Raw genomic sequence first — 19,305 nt, 5'->3', positions numbered from 1 at the left:
CGATGGTGGAGAAAATTGCTTCTTTTTCTTCACTCTGATATAAAAGAGAAATTTATGAGCTAATATATAGAGGTAGCGAATAGAAAAAGACTTCCCTTATTTATGACAAGAAAAACAAGTAAACAGAATCTGGCAATGAAAAAAATGATTTCACATGAAGATATCAAAAGTAAAGCATTTATAATCGTAAACGGGGTTAATAATTTCAGTGTTGAAGATCAATTAAAACCGCTACTTTACATCTCACCAAATTGAGAAATGAAAGCGGTACCTAAAGTGATAGCAAAATAGAGAAATTTAAGTATGGTAACAAGAACTATACATACTAACAGTGAGTTGTGAGCACGAAGGAAAACCGGAACACTACCAGGCTGAAGCATAGATTGAGAGGAGAGTAGTACCAACAGTGAGCTGCGAGCACGAAGGAAAACCAGAACACTATCAGGCTGAAGCATGATTTGCAAAGAAGACACCAAACTGAAAAAGTTCCCATCATGCAAGAAACAACCATGAAATAATTCGAAATTTTAAGACTAAACATGATGCACCTCTCTGATTGACCATTTGACTCTGATTTCCAGAATCTAACTCGCCACTGCATTAAAGTATGGGAAGCAAATCAGGTGGTGTAAATGGTACCATTCTGCACTATTTATCAGAAGAAATCCATCCCAGGAGCACTAGTATATTTGGGTACGGTCCATACATATCATACCCATGTATACCAACAGTAGGGTGAGCAAATTCCCTCTAAGACTCAGCGGGCCCAAAACTAGCCAGGCTATCAATGCCAGCCTACCACTACTAGCTTATGCCATAAACAGCACTATTAGTGTAATCGAAGGCCACCAGCTATATAGCTATATGTACTATTGGGCAGCAACGCAATAAATAGGTTGGTCATGATGAGCAAAACTAGTAACATTTTTTATGAAAAGTTAGCAGGAGAACTGCTAAGACTCCATTGCAGAAGAAGCCGGTGGCTGAAAGTGCTCGGTTTATTTGAGGAAAATCGGGTGAAAACCTGCGCAAAGGCACACCACACCTAGCTAAACTAGGTCTAAAGTACCACAACATATACGAGAATGAAAAAAGGCCTGAGAACACAACACAGACAGAAAGCACATTGCCGACGAACGCGACATCATCATACATCATTAGTCGCGCTCATGACCCGACGATTTTGACTTAGCCACAACATCCTCAAAGAGCATTCCAATCTGTCGCATCGGTCGTGCCTGCCACAAGCATGTTCGACAACCTCGTTGACGCTGGTGAGAGAAGGCATGTCTAAAGAGAACCGGACAAGTGCCGCTCCAATCCCAAGAGGACGACCAATCGTACTCGCCCGACGGCATCCGCAAGTCAGGAGTGCTCCAATTGCCGACCACCGCCGGTCCCAGACGAACACAACATCACAGACGCCGCACTACCGATGGCTCCAGCCACGACACCACAAACGTGCTCCCTCCAAGAGGTCAAGTCTCCAAAATGACGATTCACCAAAGTAACAATGCCAAAGGCATCGCCATCGTCGAGCTGGCAAGGCGGATCTTGGTTTTCACTGGGAGACAAGACATCGAGGAAGGGAGAGGTGTCAGAACTCCTTGGAAGGTGTTGTCAGCACCGGCATCCAGCAAGACTTTAGTCTGGAGAACTAAACATCTACGCCGGCCAGGGACAGAGTCCTGGACACACCCAGCCACCAGATCTGGAGCCGACACGCCTTGTGTCGCTCCACACTCCCTGGTCTTGGAGCACAGCCGGCAACGCCGCCGCCCCTGAGCAAGCCAAGCCATCATCTCGGAGCAGGGATCGCCCATTGCGCCACAAGGAAAGGAACGCCGCCTCCGCCATCCGCGCCATGGGCTTAGCTCGGCTGCATCCTCCCGCAGCGGCGAAGGGGAGACCCTAGCGGCAGTTTTAGGGTTCCGCCCGTATCACCCCTGGTGTAATTAACATCACTCTCAAATATATTCTTCAACCACGTAAACATAACTTCAAACTTAGGGGCGAGGAGATACCTGATTGATTGCATTTGTGCACCAACCGACCGTGGCCCAGGACGCTAAGCTGCACCCATGACATGAAATAAGGAATCTTATGAATGGTGTTCAGTAGCTCTGATGTGCAAATAAAAGCCCCTGTTAAATGATAGCTAGTACCAGCACCGTGTGCATTCTTCAAGCAACAGAAAAACAAGGAGGAGAACAAACACCGGCCAATGCCTTCCTTCACCGTTCCTCCAGTTGTGCTGTTCGTGGTGCTGCACATCTTGGCCTCTCCCGCCACCGCATGCACCGAGCAGGAGAAGCATAATCTGCTCCGGTTCCTAGCCGGGCTATCGCGAGATGGTGGCCTCGCCACGTCATGGCGCGACAACAGCACGAACTGCTGCAAGTGGGAAGGCGTCGTCTGCAATGAAGATGAGGCCGTTACTGAGGTATCCCTGGGATCTAAAGGACTTGAAGGGTGCATCTCGCCATCCCTGGCCAACCTCACCAGCCTGCTACATGTCAATCTCTCGTACAACCCCTTCTCTGGTGGCCTTTTGCCAGAGCTCATGTCCTCCGGAAGCATCATCATCCTTGACGTCAGCTTCAACCAGCTCAACGGACCGCTGCCCGACCTGCCGTACTTGGTTACCACCAACCGGCCTCTGCAGGTACTCAACATCTCAAGCAACCAGTTCAGCTCAAAATTTCCATCAGCCACATGGAAGGTGATGAAAAATCTGATTGCACTCAACGCCAGCAATAACAGCTTCACCGGGAACATACCGTCTTCTCTCTGCCTTGGCTCGCCATATTTGGTATTGCTTGACCTCTGTTATAACCAATTGAGTGGCAATATTCCCACTGCACTAGGTGATTGCTCCAAGCTCAAAGTGCTCAAGGTGGGCCATAACAACCTCAGTGGGACTCTCCCTGTTGAAATCTTCCACGCTGCCTCGCTAGAGTACCTCTCCTTCCCCAACAATGGTTTACAAGGAGAACTTGATGGAGCACACATAGTCAGACGCAGTAATATTCGTACTCTTGACCTTGGAGGGAACCACATCAGTGGCAAAATTCCAGAGTCCATAGGTCAGCTCACAAGGCTGGAGGAGCTCCATTTGGGTAACAATAACATGTCTGGGGAGCTGCCATCAACTCTGAGCAACTGCAAAAATCTCAAAACCATTGATCTGAAGCTCAATGACTTCAGTGGAGACCTAGGCAAGGTAAACTTCGCCACCCTACAGAATCTAAAAAGTTTAGATCTCATTAAGAATAATCTCAATGGGATAGTTCCAGAAAGCATTTACTCATGCAGCAATTTGACTGCTCTGCGGTTGTCGGGCAACCATTTCCATGGTGAGATCTCACTGAGAATAGGCAATCTGAAGCACTTGTCCTTCCTGTCACTTGTTAGAAACTCTTTCACGAACATCACAAAAACTTTGCATGCCCTTGAGAGCTGTAGGAACATCAGCATCCTGCTTATTGGCAGAAACTTCATGAATGAGGCCATGCCACAAGATGAAATCATTGACGGTTTTCAGAATCTTCAGTTTCTCTCCATGTGCCAGTGTTCCTTGACTGGAAGGATACCTGCTTGGTTGTCAAAGCTCACAAGTCTGAAGATACTACTATTATCTAATAATCAACTCACTGGACCAATGCCAAGCTGGATCAACTCCCTAAACCACCTCTTTCGTCTGGACGTATCTAACAACAGTCTCACTGGAGAAATACCAGTCACCTTGATGCAGATGCCACTATTAAAATCAGATAAGACTGGCATGTATTTGGACCCAAGCCTCATTGACCTTGGTCTACTTATTTATGGTGTGGCTCCGACACAACTTCAATATCATATAGGCAGTGCTTCGGCCAAAGAGCTGAATCTCGGTAAAAATAATTTCACAGGCATGATCCCACGAGAGATCGGTCAGCTGAAAGCCCTCCTTTACATGAACTTGAGTTCCAACAACTTTTATGGAGAGATCCCACAATCGATCTGCAATCTCACAAACCTGCAGAGGCTAGATCTGTCTAATAATCATCTGACGGGTGCAATCCCTGCAGCATTGGAGAACCTTCACTTCCTTTCGCAATTCAACATATCAAACAATAACCTAGAAGGACCTATTCCAACAAGAGGCCAGCTGAGCACATTTCAAAATTCTAGTTTTGGTGGGAACCCAAAGCTGTGCGGCTCTGTGCTTATTAACCATTGTGGTTCGGTTGAAGCAGCCCCCATCTACATCACATCTGCAAAAGAATACATCGATAAGGTCATCTTTGTGATTGCATTTTGTGTGTTCTTTTGGGTAGCAGTGCTATATGACCAGTTAGTATTATTTAAATATTTTGGCTAGGCGGCTAAGCCCACTTTACTGTAATCTGATCCAGTATCCAGATATGTTCACATCTTTGTATTTATGTGCAATGGGTCTTAATAATGTATTGGTTGAATCTTGCTGGCAAACCAAGCTGTATGCACATGTTGTTCCCAAATGCATGTTTCTGAAAGATTCAACATGTAAAGTAGTTTGGTCAGTATGTACCTTGACGTATCATGTTTCTGGATCCTGTTGCTTTCTGCAAATAAGCACTTTTCCCTTTTTACCCATAGCTCCTTTTTTTCAATTTCTCCATATCTTATCCATATGGAACATGGCTTACCGGATTTTTCATATAGAATGAAATAGCCAGAGTTTGGAAGATTCAATGGATGCAAGATCCCCAGAAGACGCCATTGTCTTCACATCGACTAGGTATGAGTACGTGCAAAGCACGTTTGGCTACCATAACTGATATATGAGAAAATAGAATTCTGTTGACACTCTCACTCTCTGACCCTCAATATCACTTTTTTCACATGTTAACATTGATACCGTTGATATAAAAGAGAACTGTAAAAGCATGTGATTTTGCGAGTGGATTTCTTGCTCCCGAGCTTCATAGAGCCCTGTTCCTTAAAATTTCGAAAATCATATTTTAAATTTTAAAAAATTCTGAAAACAAATACACATGAAAATCTTATATTAGTTTACAAAGGGAGTACATTCTTGTAAAGTTTCATGCTCAAATACGTTTTGGTGTGAGCTGTATAAAAAAAAAACAGGACGTCTTTCATCATGAAAGTTTACAGAGATGTAATATATATCCCTAGGTTCATGTGTATTTTTTCAGATTTTTTTTAAATCAAATATGGTTTTTGTAAAAAGAAAAATACGGGCTCCACGGAGGCCGTGATCCCAAATCAATTTCCTTTGATTTTGCACTCTATTTAACATGTCAACCTATTCAATCAAACATATTACAATCACAAAAAAAGCCCATATATATTAGCATCGCAATTACCGTGCTTTACAAGGTCGTGATCATGACCCGAGGATTTTGACTTCGCCGCAGTATTACCACTGTGAGGCACTGCCCGTCGCGTAGATGCCTAGGCCGTCATGCATAGACCAACATCAGAGAGAGAAGACACTCTCAAGGGAAACAAAGCTGTGGCTCTTCAGCCCCCACAAGACAACGAAAATGGCCCATCCAACGGCCAACGCCATCCGCAGATCACTGTGGCAACACCACCAGCCTCCAGTGGTCTAGCCCACTGAAATATTACATTGATGGATGATGCATATGTGATATGTACCTTTAATTCTGCTTTTGTTCCAGGACTTCTCCCAAAGGAAATGACATTAATATGATTTCTGAGGAACTGACAGGAAGCATGAGAAAAACAAAACCATGAAGCGGTTTTTCAAGCTGAAATCATGGATATTTATTCATTAGCTACAAGTCAGAAAAAATAACCATTAAGGAATTTTTCAAACTGAAATCATGGATATGTTTCATCAGCTACAAAGAGTCAAAGAGCTGGTGGGAAATGACCCCACATAATAATTATGAGTAGAATATCCACCATAGACATGAACCATGGGAAAAATACAACCATTAGGCTCTGTTCGGTTTGCAGGATCAGAAAACATGGGAACAAAAAAATGTAAAGGAATAGGGAAAACAAGCACATATGAAACTGAGGAATTTTAAACAGAGAAATAGTCAGGAGTGAACCGTTCGGCGGTGATCAAAAGAAGCTGCACATCACCTCAGTTGTGACCCGTACCTTGGGTGTTTTTTATTTGGCTGCAGACTTGACTCTCTCACACTCCATGCCATATAATGAATATTTTATTGGATTAGACGTCAGAACCAGTGTGTTGCCTCGGCCAACCGCGATAAACAAGAGGTCTGACTGGATGTTTCTTTTCCCGTGAAATCTGTAGGAATCACACAGGAATCGAGACATTCCAAAGTTTTACTGCTCATTTTTCCTTCACTCCGAACGCACCAAAGGTAGAAAATAGCACAGGATCAGATTCCTTTGAGTTTTCCTCCGGACCGAACGCAGCCTTAGTAGGTTGGTGCCCCCTTTGGGCCTGCCTACCAAATGCCAGCCTGTCACTTGAGGTAAACAAAACTAGTGCTGTAAGTCTGTAACCAAAGACCACCACCTATATCTATGTATTATTGAGGAGCAATGCCATGAATAGGCCGGGAAAGATGAGCAAGCTAGTAATTAACCTTCCAATATGTTCTTCAGCTATATTACACTTAGACATGAACCTTGGGGCAGCGAGATAATAGATTGGCTTCTTGCTACTTGAAATTTTTGGACTAATCGGTAACTATTTAATCCATCCATAACTAAATGACAGATTTATAAACTATTTTATAGCCTTTTACTGCAGCTAATTGATAGGCATGGATGTTGCTTTCCTATGCTAGTGTCGCTGTCTTGTGTATCGACCAACCGTGGCCCAGGGCCCTAAGGTGTGCCCACAACATGAAATAGGGAATCTTATGAGTGGTGTTCAGTAGGTCAAATTTGCAAATAAATCCACTACTAGATGATAACTAGCACCAGCACTGCATGCATTGTTCAAGCAAAAGCAAAACAAAAAGGGGCAAGGGGGGGGGGGGGGGGGGGGGTACCAACCAATGCATTCATTCACTGTTCCTCCGGTAGTGCTGCAGTTGTTCCTGCTGCTCTTCTTTGCCTCTCCCGCCACCGCATGCACTGAGCAGGAGAAGCGCAGCCTCCTCCGTTTCCTTTCTGGGCTGTCGTGAGATGGCGGCCTCGCCATGTCGTGGCGTAACAACAGCACGGCCTGCTACGAGTGGGAAGGCATCGCCTGTAATGAAGAAGACAGGTCTGTCACTTAAGTCTCCCTGGCATTTAGAAGACTTGAAGGGTGCGTCTCACCGTCCCTTGCCGAAATTTTGGCTGGTAGGGAAAATATTGGCACAAATCAATCAAAACAATGAAGAGGAGCAGCTTTGGCAACAAAAATTGTGTATGTACAGAAATAATAATGGAAAAACATGGCAACAATATTGCTGCAAACTGCATCTGAGGCCAAATTAGCTGCCTGAAAAGAATTAGCTAGCAAGAGAGGTTGGCAGTGCATGAAGCAAATTTAAAAAAAGGAATTGTCATTACAATGTCCTAAAAAGGACTTGATCAAGAACAGTTGTTGAACAGGTGAACTCGAGCTGCCCGAGTAGTGAAAGCAGGAATGTCTATCTCATGTGCAGACATCTACATGCTGTTTTTTTTTTGTTTCTGTGTGTGTGTCCAAAAAGGGAAATGGCAAGAGGAAAAACAGACATAGGGAGTTGAAGCTCAAAGCTTCTTTCCCACAAAAGAACAGATGAATAATCCATAGGCACTCTTTGTGCATCTGAAATATATACATTAATGGATGATGCATATGTGCCTTTGATTCTGCTTTTGTTCTAGGACCTCTCCCAAGGAAATGAGTAAATAAGATTTCTGGGAAACTAGTAACATGAAGCATGAGAAAAAACACAACCATAAAGCAGTTTTCAAACTGAAATGTTGGGTATTAATTCATACAGCAGGCGGAAAATGACATCACATAATAATTATCGAGCAGAATACCTCCCATACATGAATCACGTTTCCAAATTTAGGTTGGTACCACCTGGGACAAATGTAGGTTCGTACCCCCTGGGCCAAAAACTAGGTTCATACCACCTAGGGCCTCACTAGCTCATGCCATAAACATGCGGTAGTAAGTCTGTAGAGGAGACCACCACCCCCGGGCCCTGGACAATATGCACTCTTGAGCAGCAATGCAATGAATAGGTCAGGCAAGATGACTAAACTAGTACTTAACCTTACTCTCTTCAGGCATTTACACTTAACATGAAACTTGGGGCAGTGAAATAAATAGATTGATTTCTTGCTACTTGAAATTTTTGGACTAATCAGTAGCTACTAATCCATCCATAACTAAGTGATAGCTATATAAACTAGTTTACATGGTTTTATTATAGCTATAATGGGTAGGCACAGATGTTGCTTTCCTATGCTAGTGTCACTGTCTTTTAGTGTACCGACCGATCGTGGCCCCGTGCACTGAGGTGCACCCATGACAAGAAATATGGAATCTCATGAATGGTGTTCAGTCGCTCTGATGCGCAAATAAATCCACTGCTAGATGATAGCTAGTACCAGCACTGCATGCATTCTTCAAGCAACAGCAAAACAAGAAGGGGGGAGAAACACTAACCAATGTGCTCATTCACCGTTCATCCGGTCGTGCTGCAGCTGTTCCTGCTGCTCCTCTTAGCCTCTCCCGCCACTGCATGCACCGAACAGGAGAAGCGCAATCTCCTCCAGTTCATTGCTGGACTGTCGCGTGATGGTGGCATCGCCACGTCCTGGCACAACAGCGGCACAGACTGCTGCGAGTGGGAAGGCATCTCCTGCAATGGAGATGGGGCCGTCACTGGGGTCTCCCTGGAGTCTAAAGGACTTGAAGGGCCCATCTCACCGTTCCTCGCCAACCTCACCAGCCTGCTGCGTGTTAACCTCTCGCACAACTCATTCTCCGGTGGTCTACCAGCGGAGCTCGTGTTCTCTGGAAGCATCATCGTCCTCGATGTCAGCTTCAGCCGGCTCAAGGGACCGCTGCCCGAGTTTCCGTCCTTGGTTACCACCGACCGGCCTCTGCAGGTACTCAACATCTCAAGCAACCAGTTCAGCTCGCAATTTCCATCAGCCAGATGGAAGGTGATGAACAGTCTGATCGCGCTCAACGCCAGCAATAACAGCTTCACTGGGAACATACCGCCTTCTCTCTGCCTTGGGTCGCCATATTTAGCTTTGCTTGATCTCTGTTACAACCAATTGAGTGGTGACATACCAAACACGTTGGGTAATTGTTCCAAGCTCAAAGTGCTCAAGGCTGGCAACAACAACCTAAGTGGGATTCTCCCTGTTGATACCTTCCGCGCTACCTCGCTGGAGTACCTCTCCTTCCCCAACAATGGTTTACATGGAGAACTTGATGGAGCACATATAGTCAAACTCAGTAATCTAGCTACTCTTGACCTTGGAGGGAATCACTTCAGTGGCAAGATTCCACAGTCGATAGGTCTGCTCAAGAGGCTGGAGGAGCTGCATTTGGGTAGCAATGACATGTCTGGGGAGCTGCCATCAACACTGGGCAACTGTACAAATCTCAAAATCATTGATCTGAAGTTCAACAACTTCAGTGGAGATCTGGGGAAGGTAAACTTCGCTGCCCTACAGAATCTAAAAAGTTTAGATCTCCTGAGGAACAATCTCGGTGGTATAATTCCAGAAAGCATTTACTCATGCAGCAATTTGACAGCACTGCGGCAGTCGGAGAACCATTTCCATGGTGAAATCTCATCAAGAATTGGCAATCTGAAGCACCTGTCCTTCCTATCAATTAGTAGAAACTCCTTTACAAATATCACAAAAGCTTTGCATGCCCTTAAGAGCTGCAGGAATATCAGCGCCCTGGTTATTGGCACAAACTTCATGAATGAGGCCATGCCACAAGATGAAACCATTGATGGTTTTCAGAATCTTCAACTTCTTACCATGGACTGGTGTTCGTTGACTGGAAGGATACCTATTTGGTTATCAAAGCTCACAAATTTGAAGATACTACAATTACACAGTAATCGACTCACTGGAACGATGCCAAGCTGGATCAACTCACTAAATTACCTCTTCAGTCTGGATGTATCAAACAACAGCCTTACTGGGACAATCCCAATCACCTTGATGGAGATGCCAATGCTAAAATCAGACAATGCTGCCATATATTTGGACCCAAACCTCGTTGATCTACCAATTTTTTATGTGTACCCATCATTTCAGTACCGCATGGGCAGTGATTGGCCAAAAGTGCTGAAACTCGGTAAGAATAAACTCACCGGTACAATCCCCCAAGAGATTGGTCATCTGAAAGCACTCCTTTGCCTGGACTTGAGTTTCAACAACTTTTATGGAGAGATACCACAATCAGTCTGCAACCTGACGAACCTGCAGATCCTAGATTTGTCTAATAACCATCTGACTGGTGAAATTCCTGCGGCATTTGAGACCCTTCACTTCCTTTCTGAGTTCAACATGTCTAACAACGACCTAGGAGGACCTATTCCAACAACAGGCCAGCTGAGCACGTTTCCAACTTCTAGTTTTGACGGGAACCCGAAGCTGTGCGGCTCTCTGCTTATTAGGGATTGCAGTTCGGCTGAAGAAGCTCCCATGTACATCATCTCTGCAAGAGAATACAGCATGAAGGTCATCTTTGCGATATCGTTTGGTCTTTTCTTTGGGGTAGGGGTGCTATATGACCAGTTAATATTATTCAGATATTTTGGGTAAGCCCAGTTCAACTGCAATATGGTCTAGTATGCAAAAGATAGAGGTGAACATGCCTTAGTTGTTCACATCTTTGTATCCACCTCAACCGCGTCGTACTAATATATTAGTAGAATCTTTTAAAGTTGTATGTTGTTTGCTTGCTGATGAATAATAATTGATGATAACCCCCCCAGTTCGTGTGCCTTTGATCATAAGCCCCCCTTTGTGTCACTGACATGTGAGGTCCGCCGATGGCTGCATATATAACAAATTGGTCCTCCAAAAAACAACTACTGACAAAGTTGGCATGATCAAATATCAAGTTTAAGCAAGAACGCTGATGAAATTCCTCTAACCCAAGTTTTACAAATACAAAAAAAAGGGATAAATATTGGGCGGATTACCTCCGAGTCGTAGATTGTCGAAACATATGCGCTAGCACCGGCCGCCAACCGCCGGTTCGTAAGATTCCCGAATCGCTGTTCAATTCCGGCCGCCGGCACGTGCCGGGTGGCTGCAGATCGGGAGATTCGCTAGGGTTTGCGAGTTGCCGTTCTACGCGGGAGTGGTGAACTGGGAGATGAACACGAGAATGGCTGCTTCTCGCCGTGTCTTGGATAGCTTTCGCGGAGGCCGAGAGGCGATGCGGCCGCCGGACTGCGCGGAGAGGCGCTGGGCGGCGGAGCAGCGCCACCGATCGGAATGTGGCATATGGGCTGGAGCCTGCTCCTGCCGGTCCAATCCCCTCGAGAGAAAACAGGTTGGGCTCGGATTTTCTCAATGGCCCAAATCTGAGAGGATAAATAGGGAGAGCAACCGGAGCAACTAGTCAACGAGCGTTCCTTCGGGGGAGCAAGTAGTTAACGAGCACTCCTTCGGGAGCCTCGTAACGATCAGTGCCATTTGGCGTGCTTTCAGTCATTCGCCACGTGTCGCGTTCTAGACGCTCCTTTCGGATTTTTTTTTATTTTTCCGCACGCGTTTTCGGCTATTTAAACAGTTTTTTTGAGTTTTTTTACGTTTTGGTTTTTCCTCGGTCTTTCTTAGCTTTTTGATAAAAAAATTGAAATTTTTTTCATGAAAAAATGTGTTTTTTTTCCTTCCGTGAAAGTCACGGTTTTTCTTCCGCAAAAGGCACGGTTGTGCTTTAACGAGAGTCACGGCCGTGCCTCTCAGAAACGAAAAAAACACATTTTTTTCTTTTGCGAGAGTCATGGTTTTTCTTTCGCCAGAGTCACGGCCGTGCCTCTCGGAAAGGGAAAAACAAAATGTGTTTTCTGTTTTTTTTTCGTTCGTGAGAGTCACGGTTTTGCTTCCGCGAGAGGCACGGTTGTGCTTACGCGAAAGTCACGGCCGTGCCTCTCGGAAAAGAAAAAATACGCATTTTCTGTTTTTTTTCTTTCGCGAGAGTCACGGTTTTGCTTTCACGAGAGGTACGGTTGTGCTTTCGCGAGAGTCACGGCCGTGTCTCTCGAAAACGAAAAAAAAACGTGTTTTTTGTTCTTTTTCCCTTACACGAGAGTCATGGTTTTGCTTCCACGAGAGGCACGGTTGTGATTTTACGAGAGGCACGGGCGTGCCTCTTCCGGAAAGGGAAAAAAAACGTGCTCCCGGTTCGTTTTTTCATTCGGTTTTTTTATGAAAAAAAAAGTTCGTCAAAACCTATCAACATGGGATCTAGTTTTGAAGATCTCGACGCGAGGAATCCAATGGTGAAAACGGTTCGAGATATGGACGCACGGTTTAAGAGATAAAATGTTTTGAATAAACGGTCACGAAAAAAGGGAAAACTCCCAGGTTATGACAAGTGGCGCGCTGAATGTGCGCCACTTGTCGCGACCTGGGAAAGTGAAGTGTTCTTTGCAACGAGTACTCCTTAATTAGTGATTTCGTCCTTCAGGAGCCTGGCAACGATCAGCGCCACTTGGCGCGCTCTCAGTCATTCACCACGTGTCGCGCTTTGAACATTCCATCCGTGTTTTTTTTTAATTTTTCCGCACGCGTTTTTGGCTTTTTAAACAGTTTTTTTCGGTTTTTTTCGACATTTTGGTTTTTCCCCGGTCTTCCTTAGCTTTTCAATAAAAAAATTGGAAAAAAAATTGCGCGAAAAAACACGTTTTCTTTTTTTTCCTTTTGCAAAACTTACGGTTTTTTTTCTGCGAGAGGCACGCTTGTGCTTTAGCGAGAGTCACGACCGTGCCTTTCGGAAACAGAAATAAACGCGTTTTCTATTTATTTTTCTTTCGCGAGAGTCACGGTTTTGCTTCCGCGAGAGGCACGGTTGTGCTTTCGTGAGAGTCACGGTCGTGCCTCTCGAAAAGGGAAAAACAAAATGTGTTTTCTATTTTTTTTTTTTCGCGAGAGTCACGGTTTTGCTTCCGCGAGAGGCACGCTTGTGCTTTCGCGAGAGTCACGGCCGTGCCTCTCAGAAAAGGAAAAAAATACGTGTTTTTTGTTTTTTTTTCTTTCATGAGAGTCACAGTTTTGCTTCCATGAGAGGCACGGGGGTGATTTCATGAGAGGCATGGGTGTGCCTCTTTCAGAAAGGGAAAAACCATGCTCCCGGTTCGGTTTTTTCGCTTGTTTTTTTGTTTGGTTTTTTTCGTGAAAAAAAGTTCATCAAAACCTATCAACATGGGATTTTGTTTTGAAAATCTCGACGCGAGGAATACAATGGTGAAAACGGTTCGAGATTTGGACGCGCGGTTTAAAAGATAAAGCGTTCTGAATAAACGAATCTACGAAAAAAGGAAAAACTCCCAGGTTGCGACAAATGGCGCGCTGCATGTGCGCCACTTGTCGCGACCTGGGAAAATGGAGTGTTCTTACAACGAGTACTCCTTAATTAGTGATTTCGGAGATCAACTAGTTAAAGAGCGCTCCTTCGGGAGCCTCGCAACGATCAGCGCCACTTGCCGCGCTCTCAGCCATTTGCCACATGTCGCACTCTGGATGTTTCCTTCGGATTTTGTTTTTTATTTTCCCGCACGCGTTTTCAGCTTTTTAAACGGTTTTCTTTTTGGTTTTTTTTTACGTTTTGGTTTTCCCCCGGTCTTCCTTAGCTTTTTGATCAAAAAAAATTACGCGAAAAAACGTGTTTTCTTATTTTTCCTTTCGCGAAAGTCACGGTTTTTTTCCGCGAGAGTCACGGCCGTGCCTTTCGGAAACAAAAAAAAACGTGTTTTCTGTTTTTTTCTTTCGCGAGAGTCACGGTTTTGTTTTCGTGAGAGGCACGATTATGCTTTCGCGAGAGTCACGGCCGTGCCTCTCGGAAAGGGAAAAACAAAATGTGTTTTCTGTTTTTTTTTCTTTTACGGGAGTCACGGTTTTGCTTCCGCGAGATGCACTGTTGTGCTTTCGCAAAAGTCACGGCCGCGCCTCTCAAAAAGGGAAAAAAATAAGCGTTTTCTCTTTTTTCTCTTTCGCGAGAGTCACGGTTTTGCTTCCGCGAGAGGCACGATTGTGTTTTCGCGAGAGTCACGACCGTGCCTCTCGGAAACAAAAAAAAAACGTGTTTTCTGTTTTTTTTTCCTTCCATGAGAGTCATGGTTTTGCTTCCACGAGAGGCACGGGTGTGATTTCGTGAGAGGCACGGGCGTGCCTCTTTTGGAAAAGAATAAACCCGTGCTCCCGGTTTGGTTTTTTCGCCCGGTTTTTTCGTCCGTTTTTTTGTAAAAAAATGTTCGTCAAAACCTATCAACACGGGGTCTAGTTTTGAAGATGTCGACACGAGGAATCCAATGGTGAAAACGATTCGAGATTTGGACGCACGGTTTAAAAGATAAAACGTTTTGAATAAATAGATCTACGAAAAAGGGAAAACTCTCAGGTTGCGACAAGTGGCGCGCTGCATGTGCGCCACTTGTCGCGACCTAGGAAAGTGGAGTGTTCTTTGCAACGAGTACTCCTTAATTAGTGATTTTGATAAATAGGTCACGTGATAGGATTTGCAAGCCCACTTCTTTTTTTAAGGGAAGCCCACTTCTTTGATTCAAGGAATTGTAAAGAAAATCCTGGAGAATTTTGTTCACTTGAGTTATTTGATTCGTGGGATTGCAATTCATAGGAATTTTTTCTGTTTCTAAAAAAAGGAATTTTCCCTTATATTTTTTTTGGTAATTTTTCTTATAATTTATCAGTACTAGTTTTTGTAGAAAAAAAATCATCCAGTCCAACCTCATGCGAAAAATCATACGCTTTTACCAACACACAATCAAATGCATATATTCATCTTATAATAGTATTGGAGATGACATATCACTTCATTTCTGTGTATTTAACAAATCCTGTGAATCAAAGATGAACAAGATCCTTTCGCAAAAAAAGAAAAAGATGAACAAGATAGTGAAAATCATGAGAGTTTTTTTTGTCTATAAAGCTATGGAGAAATGATCCCACTAGAGAGGACTCTGAATTTTCAGAGTAAAGTCTGAAGTAGACTCTGAATTTTTAGAGTAAAGACTGAAGGAACAAATCAATTCAGGCCAAAGGCTGAACGAAAACATGGTTTTTTCAGCGCAATTGGGGAGTGTTGAAGGAGGACATTATTCATGCAGTTAAAAAGTTCTTTGATACAGGTATGATGCTGGAAGGTGTTAATGATACAGTAATTGTCCTTATACCAAAGGTAAAGAACCCCCAATCGATCAAAGAATTTCGGCCTATCAGCCTCTGCAATGTCATTTATAAAATTATCTGAAAGTGCCTAGTGAACAGATTGAGGCCGCTCCTTGACGGTATGATCTCTCCAACACAAAGTGCTTTTATTCCTGGGAGACTGATATCTGATAATGCGCTTATTGCGTTTGAATGTATGCACTCTTTAAGCACTCTCAAGGACGGGTGGGGTGAGTTTTGTGCGTATAAACTTGATCTAGCTAAGGTTTATGATAGAGTGGATTGGAATTTTCTGAAGTGTATGTTGAGTGCACTCGGATTTGCGAGAGGATGGATAAAGTGGATTATGGCCTGTGTTACCTCGGTGAAATTCTCTTTTTGCTTTAACGGCCAACTCTTGGAGTCATTTACGCCTTCATGTGGTATCAGGCAAGGAGACCCTCTATCTTCTTATTTATTCTTGTTCGTGGCCAAGGCTCTCTCTGTGTTGTTACAGGATGCGTGTAATAGAGGAGCGCTGCTAGAATTCAAGGTGAACAGGCAAGTGCCGGGTATTTCACATCTATTGTTTGCAGATGACTGTCTATTATTTTTCAAGGGAGCCATTGATCAAGCGTTGACATTTAAAAATATCATTTCAACCTATGAGAAAGGGACTGGCCAATTGTTGAGCCCAGATAAATGCTCTATCATGTTTGGTAAAAAATGTAGTATGGAAGTTCAAGTGGCTGTTATGGTAATTTTGTGCATTACCGCCGAAGGATTTGAGGACAAATATCTTGGTCTACCGGTGCCTCAAGGTCGAACGAAGGCGGGCAAATTTCAATCCACTAAGGACAAAGCTCTCAAAATACTATCGGACTGGATAGAGAAATATGCTTCTTGTGGGGCGAAAGAAACGTTGATTAAATCTGTTCTGCAAGCTCTTCCGGTGTATGCTATGGGTATTTTTAAATTCCCGACGTCTCTGTGCGAGGAATTGTCTCAGATTATAAGGAATTTCTGGTGGGGGATGAGGAAAACAGAAGGAAGACTCACTGGTTGGCTTGGGATAAGATGACAAAGCCTAAAGCGGAGGGTGGTATGGGTTTTCGAGATCTCAGATTATTTAATCAGGCTCTTTTAGCGAAGCAGGCATGGAGGCTGGTGGTGAATTCAGAATCTCTGTGTGCCAGAGTGATCAAGGCAAAATATTATCCACAGGGGCATATTTTAGACACAGCTTTCCTGCAGTCGGCTTCTCTCACATGGCAAGGTATTCTGCATGGGTTGAAGCTGCTTAAATCCGGAGTTATTTGGAGAGTGTGTGATGGGGCTAATATACATATTTGGAGAGATAATTGGCTTCCTAGAGCCTCTGGACTTAAAATCACTGCTAAGAAGAATAGAACTAGAGTTAAATGGGTTGAGGAATTGTTCATGAGTGGAGAAAGGAGATGGGATGAGGAGCTGGTTAGGCATTTATTTTACCCTTATGATGCGGATGAGATTTTGAGGTTGCGGATCCAATCAAATGGGGAGGCAGATTATGTTGCTTGGCATTATGAAAAGTCAGGGTTGTTCTCAGTTAGGAGTGCGTACAAGTTAGCGCTCACCCTTAAGGATAAAAAAGAGGATGAGGGGCAATCCAGGACGGAGAGGAAAATTTGGAATATTATTTGGAAGGCAAACATTCCTCAGAAGATTCATATTTTTGCATGGAGGGTTGCTTCCAATAGCTTGGCCGTACAGGTTAATAGAGTGGCGCATCATCAAGCCTTTGTTAGTACATGTTCTATTTGTGGCATGAAGGATGAAAATACCTTCCATGCGCTTGTCTTGTGCCCGAAGGCGCGTGCACTTCGCATGCCCATGAGGAACATTCGGGCTCTACCTGATGAGGAGGTTTTCAGATATACGAGGTATGATTGGTTTGTTGTTCTCCTGAGTCAATTAAACCCCGTAATCCCCGTAATGCGAGACCAAATTATATTCTTATTCTAGAGGACCTGACATTTGAGAAATGATTTGATCTTTGGTAAAGGAAAGGAATCAGTTTCAGCTTCTACTTGCTTTGTGGAGAGTTATTGGGCGTCCTTTGGTGCATATCATTCTCCGATGCCAGTGGATTTTCATAATAAAGGAAAAGGTCTGTTGGGCCGGATTAGCGGAGTTCCTAATTCTCTGGACATGAGTAGTGGCTGGTCCCCACCTCCTGCAGGTTGGTTCAAGATTAATGTTGATGCTAGCTTCATGGAGTCCATTAGAGAAGCCAGTGTGGGGGTGGTAGTCAGGGACGAGGAAGGGGAAGTTATTGTTTCGTCGTGGGATTTCATTGGTGCCTGTCAAAGCGTGGAGGAAGCGGAGCTTAGGGCTTGCATTGCCGGTCTCTACATAGGTATTTCTCTTTATAATCCTATAATTTTATAGACTGATTGCACTTTTATGGTAGCGTCTCATGCATCGGGGGACTATGACATAGGTCAGCTATGCGTGACTTGAAGATGAAAGCGTTGAGTATCTCGAAGTTGATCAACAATCTTCAATTGTTAAAGATTAGCCGTACGGCCAATATGGTGGCTTATTTAATCGCTAAGTATAGCTTTGACACTAGATTAAATGGTATTCTTGAAAATGATGTACCGCCCTATGTAGTGAATATTGTATCGAATGAGTGTACTTGTGTGGTTGGTTAATTAATATAAGATGGTGTTCAAAAAAAGAAAACATGATGGGAGACAACAATCAATCATCAATGGAAACACAATGTGAAAAACATCCTCAAGCGCAAATCTGCAGACATATATGCCCCAACCCCGGCCCGTTGAAATGGTGACAGATTCCCATTCGTACACACAACTCCCGTGTCTTTACATCATCATGAACATGGTGAAGAGTTCAAAAAGGAAAACATGGTGGGCACATGTAAAGAAGTTCCGAATTTATTCCGCTTGATCATGCATTCATGCATGAGTCAAGTTCACAACTGCTGAGGTGCTGGCTGCTGATCCGCGGCTGCGCTCTGGAGGAAGGCAACGTAGCCACCTTGCAGGCTCCTCGCGTTCTCATACCCCTGCACGTACACCCAGATCACAAGTAAGATATTACTACCTCTGAAACTAAATATAAGACGTTTTGGCGGTTCAAGCTAGATTGAGCGAGAATTGACCGGGTTGGGCAGGCCTTAATTACCGCATTTACGAGGTCCGCGGTCGCAAGCTTGGATCTCACGCCAGTGCGGCAAGCCTACGAGGGCACAAAATTAAATTAAAACACACATCTAGTGTGGCTACTGTACACGAGGGAGATGATCAAACGTTCACGAGTTTATTAATTACCACGACCAAGTGATGTTCCTTCCCATAGAGCGCAGCTACTTCCTCCACGAATTTCGGGTTCTTCTCCTTCCCTTGAGATAATCAGAAAGGAGGATGGGAAAACACTAGTATCAGCGATAGATCTAAAGGAAAGTTAAACATTTTGCTGATCAAGGCAAGGGATTGACAGGTCAAGCAGCTAACCCTGGGGAGTAACGGCGAGGTAGTAGGGTACGTTGACGGCGCCGGCGGCATGGTCCTTGTCGAAGTCCACCGGCAGCCTGACGTCCAGATACGCGTGACCTCCGCCGCCGGAGCTCAGGAGCGCTCGCGCTTGGCCAGCGTCCACGGTTGGGGTAGCACTGACCTGCTCCTCCTTTCCGGCAGACGCCATTGACGATGATTGGGAGATGGTGTATGAGTATGACCTTGCCCTGCCGAATTAACGAGCTTCCTTCTCATTATCCTCCTTTATATTGCACATTGGCAGGGCCAGGGCAGAATTGATCGGGATATTCGTGGCGAAAGTCTTCGCCCCGCTTAGTTTAGTTCATGTGTCGTCATTGCTTAGTTAAGTACCAACGGCCACAAGTGTATTAGAAGAAAATAGAGCAATGCTGAAGATGCTTTGTCAAGCCTGAGTTGTCAGCAGAGCAACATGCATGCATGTGTTGCAAGGATGGAA

General features: G+C 44.4%; 2 protein-coding genes and 1 long non-coding RNA gene across 4 annotated transcripts; 1 reads left to right on the top strand and 2 right to left on the bottom strand.

Annotated features, from left to right (window-relative positions):
- The first annotated feature begins 2,224 nt into the window (after positions 1–2,224).
- Positions 2,225–11,092, top strand: LOC123132328 (receptor-like protein 3). The gene is made up of 2 exons (XM_044552110.1): positions 2,225–3,627; positions 8,667–11,092. The coding sequence occupies exons 1-2, from the start codon at positions 2,225–2,227 to the stop codon at positions 10,726–10,728; spliced, it is 3,465 nt and encodes a 1,154-aa protein (XP_044408045.1). The 3' UTR covers positions 10,729–11,092.
- LOC123132330 (uncharacterized) lies at positions 3,909–11,462 on the bottom strand. Of its 2 annotated transcripts, none has more exons than XR_006464640.1 (4): positions 11,112–11,462; positions 6,994–7,189; positions 4,553–6,452; positions 3,909–4,256 (listed from the first exon to the last, which is right to left on the bottom strand). It is a non-coding gene; the product is annotated as an uncharacterized lncRNA (long non-coding RNA). The 2 variants fall into 2 exon arrangements; XR_006464639.1 differs by lacking the exon at positions 11,112–11,462 and adding an exon at positions 8,594–8,881 and having other exon boundaries at positions 4,553–6,458.
- A 6,575-nt stretch (positions 11,463–18,037) lies between these two features.
- LOC123130398 (thiosulfate sulfurtransferase 16, chloroplastic) lies at positions 18,038–19,102 on the bottom strand. Its single transcript, XM_044550301.1, has 4 exons — positions 18,825–19,102; positions 18,642–18,712; positions 18,496–18,549; positions 18,038–18,376 (listed from the first exon to the last, which is right to left on the bottom strand). Exons 1-4 carry the CDS (start codon positions 19,012–19,014, stop codon positions 18,284–18,286), a joined length of 408 nt encoding a protein of 135 aa, XP_044406236.1. The 5' UTR covers positions 19,015–19,102; the 3' UTR covers positions 18,038–18,283.
- Positions 19,103–19,305: the final 203 nt, after the last annotated feature.

The sequence above is a fragment of the Triticum aestivum genome, chromosome 6A, assembly GCF_018294505.1.
Source record: "Triticum aestivum cultivar Chinese Spring chromosome 6A, IWGSC CS RefSeq v2.1, whole genome shotgun sequence".
In the NCBI taxonomy this organism is placed as follows: domain Eukaryota; kingdom Viridiplantae; phylum Streptophyta; class Magnoliopsida; order Poales; family Poaceae; genus Triticum; species Triticum aestivum.
This window is presented reverse-complemented; position numbering and strand designations above follow the sequence as displayed.